The 10,583-nt window shown below is 33.4% G+C and overlaps 1 protein-coding gene and 1 pseudogene across 1 annotated transcript; both read right to left on the bottom strand.

Moving 5' to 3' along the window:
• Positions 1-743: 743 nt before the first annotated feature.
• LOC130636872 (uncharacterized) lies at positions 744-2,761 on the bottom strand. The gene has a single exon (XM_057446720.1). The coding sequence runs from the start codon at positions 2,154-2,156 to the stop codon at positions 744-746; it is 1,413 nt and encodes a 470-aa protein (XP_057302703.1). The 5' UTR covers positions 2,157-2,761.
• A 5,018-nt stretch (positions 2,762-7,779) lies between these two features.
• Positions 7,780-9,608, bottom strand: LOC130636871 (uncharacterized; annotated as a pseudogene).
• Positions 9,609-10,583: the final 975 nt, after the last annotated feature.

Below are 10,583 nucleotides of genomic sequence, written 5' to 3'. Positions count from 1 at the left end.
ACTTATTAGGTTGATGTAATTGTGAAGACAGGCTCCGTTTTTATACCAGTATTCCTTTTTCAAACATTTTTTTTCTACTTGGACACCAAAAAGTTCGAGTTATCCGAAGAAATTAACTTCAGGTTAACCAACAAATAGTTCGAGAAAGCGAATGTTCGAGTTATCCGGGGTTCGAGTTAACGAGTAGTTTTTATAAGGAAGTATTAAGAAATGCCCAAGGGACCGTAGAAAACAGTTCGAGCTAATAAAAGTTCGAGTTAACCGGTGTTCGAGTTACCGGGAGTCTAATGTAATACCTCGAAGTTAAATATATTTTTAAGAAAACATTATCACGCATTACGAATTTTCAGAAAATTAACCACTTCATTGATTATTCTAAAAATGCCATAATCTAAAGTATATCGATCCTCTTGAGAAAGCTATCACATTTTTTAGCACTCGCATACCGTCGGAAAGTTAATCTCATAAACGTTTTGATGTTGAGTTTTGTTTAGAAAACAAATGGGAAGACAAATGAGAAATTGAAAATGAAGACAGATTCCCTGTCTTCATTTTTAATTATGTCACCAATCTATTACACACGAATAGGATATATATGTGATTATGTTATATATGCATTCTCTTAAAGTTAAAGTTAATGATGAAATAAAACTTCACCACCACAACAAACAAAAAATGAATACGGAAAAGACAAAAAACAGCGATATTGAATTGAATAAAAAGTCATTTTCAAAAGTAATAATTTAATGTTCACGATTGAGATAAAATTCGAAGGCTAATGCAGCGTGTTCAAAAAACCCAATATTAAAATGTACGCCATCGAAACTCTCGGCGGGATTTGAGGCAGCCAGTTCATACACATCAAGGATGGGTATTCCTTCTTTACAAGCAACCTCTTTTGTAAACGCGTTCCATAGAATAATACGTTGTTTTGTTAGAAATCTATTAGCATCCATATACTTTTTTTTATCAAGAACAGGAGTTGTAGTTTTCCAAATAATTTTTGGCATTTCCTGCGTTTTTTTCAACTTGTTTTTGAGTTTTATAAAGTTTAAGAAAAGTTGGGATGCTTCGTGAAATGACAGATCCATCATTACATGCAATCCAAAGTTTATCAACAATATACTTCGATTGCTCGCCATTTTTATATTTGTCAGAATACTTTCAAACCTCGTTAATGTAATAGTTTCATTAAAATCTTTGTGACCATTCTTGATCAAGTCCGGAAAAATTGGATATATCCATGCGTATGTGTTTTCACAATGATTGAAATAACGGCAGATTGAATGGTTGGTTTTCAGATATTTAAAAAATCTCATCCCAACAGAATCGCCATAAACCCAAAGTGTATTTCTGTTTTCTGTCACATTTCTTTGTTTTATTGGTTTCATTTTAGCAATGTATTCCTCCTTGCCACCAGAAAGCTTCCAGTAGCCATGTCTAGGGTTAATATAAGTGCAAGCTAAGTCATTCATGTTCACTCTCGTTCTTATTTTAAGTGGTTCAAGTGATTCCTTTTTAACATAAAACTTTTTTTTTCTCCCAATGAAGTCATCAAGCTTATCAAGCTTTGCTTTTTGGTGTTTGCCACGTCCATCTCCATTGCGAAACCACCATTCAGGAGGATCGCGCAGTCCATCACATTGACTAAATTCTAAAGTCAAGTCTATCTCATACCTACCAGGCTCGGGTAGTTGAAATCGCGCCTCATAAGTACCGTCTGCATTATCTCTAATATAAGAATACATAGAATTGTTGCCATGTATTTCCATCCACCAAAAATCACCACCAACATGTTTTCTTTCTCCGTTTGCGTACGTTAAAATATTTATTGTAACCGAACCTCTCAAATCGTCAGATGTTAAAAAAACTTGCGTATTATCAAAATCTGTTCTCGGATACTGTTTATTTTGCTTTCTTTCTTTCCATAACATATTGCCTAGACATGGTTTTTGTATAGCTTTATAGTTCTCCAGTCCTGAAGTAGCACTTTCGGCATTTGATTCAGTTTTGATTGTTATTACTGCGTCTTTTTCAATCATATTCTTATGTGGTACAACTATTGGTTTTATAGGTTCATTCATTCTCCGAATTATCAGATAACTTTGTAAAGTAAGAAGAAAAAATGCCGCCAGGAAAAAAAATTTCTTCACCATATTCGCCTTGCTCTCGACAAGAATAATCACTGTTAAGATAATTTTTTCCTCGTTGGAACAACTTTTTAAGTACAGTTAATACTAACAAATTAACTATTATTATAAACTATAAATATTTGTATTGCATATACAGTTTGTATCTGTGTGTATCCCCATCAGCTATGAAAGTTGTATTTAAGTTGGAACATATCTTTTACAATGACTTCATAATTCTGTCACGTAACACAACCGTGATAAAAATTGATTCACAAAATTAGTCCACAATCAATGTTAAAGCAATTAGGAGAAAGCAATCTTAATTCCAATACTTCTTTTGCTACTTTCAATACTTTTAATACTCTTGATCTTTAATCGTTACATTTTTTTAATTACCCATTTTCTGATCTATTATACAATTTACAAAAGCTATACCCTGTCGTAATTACAAAGATCGCTTAGTATATTCATAACATTCTAATGTTTAGTCCAACTACGTTCGACTGACGCCTATCGCACAATCAGACACAACTTTTTGAAATCGCTTTAGTGTTACATACGTCAGGTTACAAAATGTTGACATTGTGAAGTTTATTAGTAAGAAGTGACAGGCAATAAATAATTATATTTTATAATATATTTCGATTCATCTTATATATCTCCAGAATAAGCGAATATATAAACAGTTAAAAAGAGTTGTGAGACACGACAAAGTACAACATACTTATGCGGACACTTTTCCGCCCTGCTGTATTTCCGCCCTAATGCATTTCCGCCTGCTTCGTTTCCGTGCTAGGTCATTCCTTCCTCATTATCGAACCTGAAATACTTTAATTTCTCGGTGTATGCTATGTTGCCAGAAACAGTTAAGTTGCAAAATAAACATTAAACTACATACAGCAAAAGCCAAATTAAAAACCCGCATAGCATATATCGCAGCTAACGCACTATTCGATTTATCAGATATGGTTTTACAAAAGGTATCTTTGACACCGTTCATTTCTTCCAATTCTTTAACCCTGTTATACCTGAGCTTTTTTGGCCCTTGTAACCCTGAGGGGGGGGCACAAAGTGCCCGCGGGCCATAAATCCTGAACCACTTGTGCTTAAGTGATGAAACTTGACTCAGTTGGAGAATGTCTTAGTACAATGTCAATCCAGGTAAAAAAATAATTTGATGACGTCATAGGGATTAGAAATGACGTCAATTTGCTGGATCGATATTTCCTTCTAATCTGGTCTGCTTTTTGTCCCTAGTAACCATATATCACCTTAGCAACACCTTGGTTACCACTTAGTAACCAACATACATGTAATAAATATTTATATCTAAATTTATATATCTTATACCTAAATGTTCTTAAAATCTACTTTATTTTTATAAAATACTACACTACAATATATCGCAAATATATTCGGGATTTAAAATGCAAAAAAATAAGGACTTCTGAAACATTTGAGCATGTTTAGTGAGTTTGAAAGAAAAATAAATTGTAATCTACATTCCCTACAAATTTGGTCTATAATTTATCCTTGGACCCATGTAGTTGCTTAGTAACAAAAACCAAACAAAAGTTATGCATAGTTAAAGAGTCTGCAGAAATTTATTCCACCCCACTACCCCACCCCCTTTTCTCTCACAGAGCTACTAGAGTTACCGTATTCCAATTGCATTCTGTAGTATGGTGCCACATTTAGGTATCTAGTCGCAGCATAAGATCTCAAGTCTTAGTTTTCTCATATTCTTAAAATGCATCGTACATTAAAAAATGATTGGTGTCTTATTACCTGTCAATTATATGAAAACAAATATTTTAACTTCAAAGATGGAGAGCTGTAATTTAATCAAAAATACACGAATACTTTATAACTGTGTGTAAGCATAGTCTATAGAAAAAAACTCTGGTCTGGAAGCGTATTGTTTTAAAGATAATTAATTCTGATATATATCACAACCAAATCTCGGTGTAGGTTACGGAAAATAGCAAAGCACGGTTTCTTTGTTACGTGGTGTCCTTCGTAAAGAGTGAGCCAATGACATAAATTTTTAGGATTTACGTACAGGGCACTTTGGTTACACTCATAAGCGCAAGAAATGCACACATAAAATTTGGTACTTATTACAAAAATACCACTGGGTTTGTTTACAAAATAAAACAAAAGGCATAGAAGAAGAAGAAGAAGAACAGCCTCGACGTTGTTTGATGTTGTTCTTACAGGTAGCTTAGCTACCCTATAGCTAGATTTAGGATTAAACTAGCATTAATTACTTAATACTTAATAAACTTTTTCGCTCTAGCTAGCTAGACTAAGTATGAAAGGACAAGGCTGAGCTTTTTAGCTGGGTCCAAATAGCTAGCTAGCTATCTTTATTTAAAATGACAGAATACCTTGAAAAATCTTTTGTGTAGCTAGCTACATATAAATAATATATTTAGCTCTTGCACTTTATCACTTAATTATTTAATAACAAATGTGCCCTTGGAGTGCTGGCATGGTATTAGCTAGGTAGCTTAAAATCACAAAATAAATATTATCCAGATGTGACCATCCCTCATCATCAGACATCAGAAAGGCGTTTCTGTTCTTTACTTCTCATTGTGGGGTACCTCAAATTCTTGTAAATCCAATGAAAAAAATTACTTAAGACTTCCTCTTCTTTCCCTTGAACTACTCATGGCATTTCTTTGCATGTCTTCAGTTCCAAGCCACGATTCCTTAGCTTCCAACCGCGTCTCGTTCACAAGTTTCAGCGCTAGCCAATATGATGGACAACGTCGAGGAACCCTGGGTAATTTTGAAAAAATGTGGTTCTGCCTTATGATTTTCAGATTTTTGCTGCTGATATCAGCATATTTTAGCCCTCGAGTGCCACACCTCCGTATATATGGGAGTTAATTATCTTTAACTCTTTGTATAAAGTTTAAATGGTCACGTGACCAAAGTAGATGCACGCACGCTAAGCGACAGTTCACAACAGAAAGCAATTAGCTAGCGACCTAATCGTTTCATCTAAACTATCAATAAAGTTGTTGTAATTAAGTATATATGGTGACATCAATCAATTATCTTTAAAATCAAATCAAATTTGACTGTGAATTTGCAAAAATGCCAGGGGCTAATTGTGCATTTCCTGACTGTGGTACCACAAGACGAGCCAGCTACAGTGACGTTGGTATATTTCAAATACCGAAAAGAAAGAATGATTTTTATCAAGACTGGAGAAAGAAATTGTTAGAAAAATTATCTACGTATCGTGCAGTTGATAAAACTTTAAAGGAAAGGATGGAATCAGGAAGGGTTTATATATGTGAGAAACACTTCGCCACAGAAGATATTGAAAGAACCAGTGAGTAAAAGTTTTATATTACAGACCAGCAGTATTATTGATTTTTTACGAGTCTGTAAGGTTTGTATTCAAACATAATTGCGGTCGTTTAAATATCGTATTGGATTATCGGGTCTTGTTTTTAGTTTTGTGCTTATTAATCAACAAACAATAAAAACAAATCTAACTAGCTAGCTAGGTTTAGCTCTCTCTCTCTCTCTTTCTTTTTCTCTCATGTATATATTAATTTTTTTTTAGAATCTGGCAAAAAAACTTTAAAGTTAGAAGCCTTACCAACAATCAATCTTCCTAAAAAGTCACACGAAAATTTAAAGTCACCTGAAAGAAGAGCTATCATTAAAAGTCCGATTCCAATGAAGAAAAGTGAAGATTTAGTTTACAATAGTTTAGTTGATTTCAACATTAAAGTGGATAGGTTAAAAATAAATGGCTGGCAAACTATATTTTTAGAGCATAAAAGTGTATTTAAATATTTTACGCCACAATTTACCATACCAAAATATGAAGTTATTGTCAATGAAAGTATGGGTTTCACTTTAATAATATTGGGATGGATACTTCCAGAAAATCACGACATCTCAGGTCAGTAAGGAAAGTGACTATATCAAATTTAATTAAAGAAATCACAACTTACAAATTATGTAATGGTGTAGATGTTGAATCAAATGAATTGTTGCTACATTCAATCCCGTGTGATGTGGATTTACAAAGTGACAATCCAGTACAATCAAAGGTATATAAAAGATCTAAAGATTGTTGTATTTTAAAGGAAGGTTGTGATAAATTATGTTGTATGTCTTGTGACATATTTGTCAAAAAATTTCATAGTGATGCAAAGAGAAAGTTGTGTAACATTAACATACCAGCAAAATTAAATGCTCCTTTATGTTCAACTCACCCTAATAAGGTAAAGCTAGCTCTGCAGCAACAAAGGAAGGAGTGTAAACAATTAAAGACACAAATTGAAAAAATGAAGAAAGAAATTGAGTCACTTGGTGTTTCACTTGATGAAGATTTAAGTACTGATATTAAAGCAATAATGAACAAAAATTCGGACAAAGTGTCTCCATTCATGAAAACATTTTGGGAACAACAAGTGAAATCGTTTAGTGGAAAGGTTCATGGTCAAAAATACCATCCAATGATCATACGATTTTGCCTTTCACTTGCCTCCAAATCAGCATCAGCGTATGATGAACTCAGGGATTCCCAGGTATTAGTATTACCTAGTAGAAGGACTTTACGCGACTACAAAAATGCGATTCGCCCAAAAGCTGGATTTAATCCTGATGTTGTGCAAGAATTAATCAAAACAGTTCAACCACTCACTGGGTATCAAAGATATATAGTGCTATCTTTTGACGAAATAAAAATTCAGGAAAACCTGGTTTTTGATAAGCATTCTGGAGAACTTATTGGTTACGTTGATCTTGGTGATCCGGAACGTAACTTCTCTACTTTTGACACCACAGATCAATTGTCGACACATGCTTTAGTGTTTTATGTAAGAGGTTTAGCATGTGATCTCAAGTTTGCATTTGCCTACTTTGGTACGAAAGGCATCACATCCTACCAACTTATGCCAACATTCTGGGAAGCAGTATCCATCTTAGAATTGACCTGTAAGCTTTCAGTTATAGCTGCTGTGTCAGATGGCGCATCCCCAAATCGAAAATTCTATAGGATGCATAGTGCTATGGATGACAAATTGGATTGCGATGTTGTTCATCGATCAATAAATTTTTTTGCACCCCACAGATATATCTGGTTTTTTGCAGATGCACCGCATTTAATGAAAACTGCAAGAAATTGTGTATTTCATTCTGGTGAGTTTCAAACTTTGAGAATTTATATAAAAACATACTTAACCTCTTAAAAGAGTGTATTAAATACTTCCATACCTTCCCTACCTATACCTTTTCACATATATTTTTTTCGCAGTCATGTCTTCGTATTTTTTAAATTTAATGTAAACAACAGCTAATAGTGTGATTTTTACATTGTTTGTATTTAGGTGATGGTAGAGGAACTCGTAGCTTGTGGAACAATGGTTTACAAATAATTTGGTATCATTTTGTCAAAGTTGTTAATGATGAACTTTCCAGTGGATTAAAAACATTGCCCAAATTAAGTCTTGAACATGTTAAGCTTTACCCATATTCAGTCATGAGTGTCCACCTAGCTGCACAAATTTAAAGTGCTAGTGTTGCAAATGTTTTGCATACTACCCACCTGAAACACATGGTACTGCTACATTTTGTATGCACATGGATAAATTTTTCGATTGTTTAAATGTTCGCAATCAACTTGAAGGAATAACCAAGAGGAAACCATTTTTACAACCATACCGAAATGTTAATGACGAAAGATTTTTGTGGCTGGAGAGTGTTTTTTTGAAATATTTAAGTGATTGGAAAAGTAGTATTGTTAATAGGCAAGGAAATTTCAGTCAAAATGCTCGCGATAGAATGTTTATCTCTTGGCAAACCTACGAGGGTTTACAAATGACAGTTTACTCTGTTATTGAAGCTACAAAATACCTGCTTGAACAGGGAATGCCATTCGTTTTGACAGAACGATTTAATCAAGATGTGTTGGAGGAGTATTTTGGCAGACACAGAAGTTTAGGTCGCAGAAACGACAATCCAAGCCTTTACCAGTTTGGTTACAACTCCAACACAATTCGGATGCAGAGATCAGTAGTGCCTGTTACTGGAAATACTAAAGGCCGACATAAACAAAAACGACGTGTCTCGTGGCGTAAAGTTGACGACGAGCCTTTACAAAAACGAAAGCCAAAAAAGTAACTCAAATATTTGTTGTAGGTTCTTTTATTTCATATATACAGTAGCAAATATATACAGAAAATGTTTAGAAAGTGATCACACAATAAAAAACTACTTAATCAATAACATCAGGTTTATTTGTGGCTTTTGCAATACTTTTGCGTAAACTCTTCGATTTTTTAGTCTTTGTGGACAATTTATGTTTATTTGTCACATCTTTTGCTAGTGAAAAAGCCCGAACTCTAAGGTAGAGTCTTATCATCTGCTCCATTAAATTATTTGTAATTTCACTGTCACAAATATTTACGCCACACATTTCTATTGTTGCTTTGTATATGCTTATTATTTCAGTGTTTTATTAGTTCCTGTGTAATTGCGTTAATGTCTATTTTTTTAACGAGAGATTTTGTCTGAGTTTCAATTCGGAATTTTTCCTCGACTACTATGAATATCCGTACAAAATCTTCCTTTATTGCCAGTAATCCACCTCTGCTTTGTGTATCAACTAATTTTTGGCCAGTGTAGTCTTCAGCTACAGTACTTTTTAATATTTGAAGTAATGCTTGATTGGTTGTACTGCTATAGTCTTTCTTGTTAGTTATTTTTTTAATAAATTTATGGATCACATAGCCAACAAGATATTGCAATCCATCCATTTCTTTTTGTGTCACAATATGTGGTTTTGGCATGGCCAGTGATTCAGGTTGTATGAAATGATTCAAAACTTTTTCAGCTAATTTTGTTGCAAGAAGACTACACAAAGGCTGATCTAAATCTGAAAAATATTTTGATGAGTGGACAACAATGTGACTATAGAATGAGGAGTAATATTGTTCTTTGTCTTTATTTTTTAATAGTTTTTTACATATAATGTTAATTTGGCTGACAAAATCTTGTTTTGGCTGAAAAGAATAGCTTTCTATATTTGCACGTAAATCTTCAGGATAGCACTCATTCTTTTCTATGGCTTTTTGTGAACTGCATACCAACGATTTCAAGTCAGCTATATCAAGAAGCACGTCTCTTTCCAGCGTATTTTTTTCTGTTGAAACGTTTTTGTGTTTATTATTTTGATGTCTTGTTAAACCACCTTTTGTTTTGTAACTTTTATTGCAGTCAGCACATGGAAAGTTTCCCAAAGTTGTTACCTAAAGAGAAATTGAAAAAGACAGCATAATTTTCACTATTGTTTCTTTTTTATCCCCCTAAATAGGTTTATATTACCTGGACAACTGCGTTATCAATATCTGTATCGAAATTTTCATCTAACATATCTTCATCAAGAAACTGTAACAAAACATCTAGCGTTTCACCCCAAACAAACCCTTCCTCGTCCGCCATTTTTGATCTTTGTGCATTCACTTTGATCACGTGATGTATTTTTAAAATTTGCGCGAGTTATTTCACAGAACAATGGTAAAAAACAATGCGCTTCCAGACCAGAGTTTTTTTCTATAGACTATGGTGTAAGGAAGCATAAGAAATGAAAGTTTAGAATCACAAACAAAGTTGCATAAATAAATGGTCAGCCCAAGGAGGTTTAAAAAGAGAAGGAGATACATCTCAACAGTTTCTATTGAAACCATCCGTTGCCGATTTGCAGGTTGCTGTATTGTTTTCACATTCAGTTTTGTAAACAAAATTTTTTGAAATCTCGCGCGTAAATTATAAAAGTAACCGTTGCTCATTGTTATTTCTGCATAATTATAAATTATTTTTTCTAGCGGTAAAAACTCGTTTGCTTTGCATTTTGATCGTTTAAAATCAGTTTTTAAACATTTCTGGTGGTACATGCAGAAAATAAGTAAAACCAGCCGAATATGAGGGAAATTATGGTAACATAAAGATAAAAAAACAATATTAGAAAATAAAAACGCGAAGAAATAAAAATAAATCATTGCCCAACGAAAAACGCATAATTAGAGATAGTAACGAATGATTAATATTTTCTTTTGTTCTATGAAAGAAACAATAGTCACCGAACACCGATTCTATACCGAAAATTCAATAACTTTGAAGAAAAAAATATGTACTAATATGCAACCCCTCCTGCAGTAATATTTTTTAAAAGTTTTATCAATCTTTTAACTGACGCTATGCTAGGAGGGAACATACAGAAACATCTACAAGATATAAAATTACACCATATCTCAGGACAACAATTTACACAATATAAGCTCCAAATACCAGCTGAATCGTTTTGCAAGTGGGGATAATAAACTTCACCAGCATTAATTCTTATAGCTCAACAGAGTTATGCGTTTTATTTATGTTCGGTATAGCTTTTAATATGTTTTTTGAAAGTTCTGCTTTGTC

This window comes from Hydractinia symbiolongicarpus, chromosome 3, assembly GCF_029227915.1.
Source record: "Hydractinia symbiolongicarpus strain clone_291-10 chromosome 3, HSymV2.1, whole genome shotgun sequence".
Lineage (NCBI taxonomy): Eukaryota > Metazoa > Cnidaria > Hydrozoa > Anthoathecata > Hydractiniidae > Hydractinia > Hydractinia symbiolongicarpus.
The sequence above is the reverse complement of the archived record's forward strand: the minus strand, read 5'-3'. Positions and strand labels throughout refer to the sequence as shown.

Bases quoted from the DNA above. Each gene is read 5' to 3' on its own strand.
- LOC130636872 (XM_057446720.1), bottom strand. From the start codon at position 2,156: ATGGTGAAGAAATTTTTTTTCCTGGCGGCATTTTTTCTTCTTACTTTA.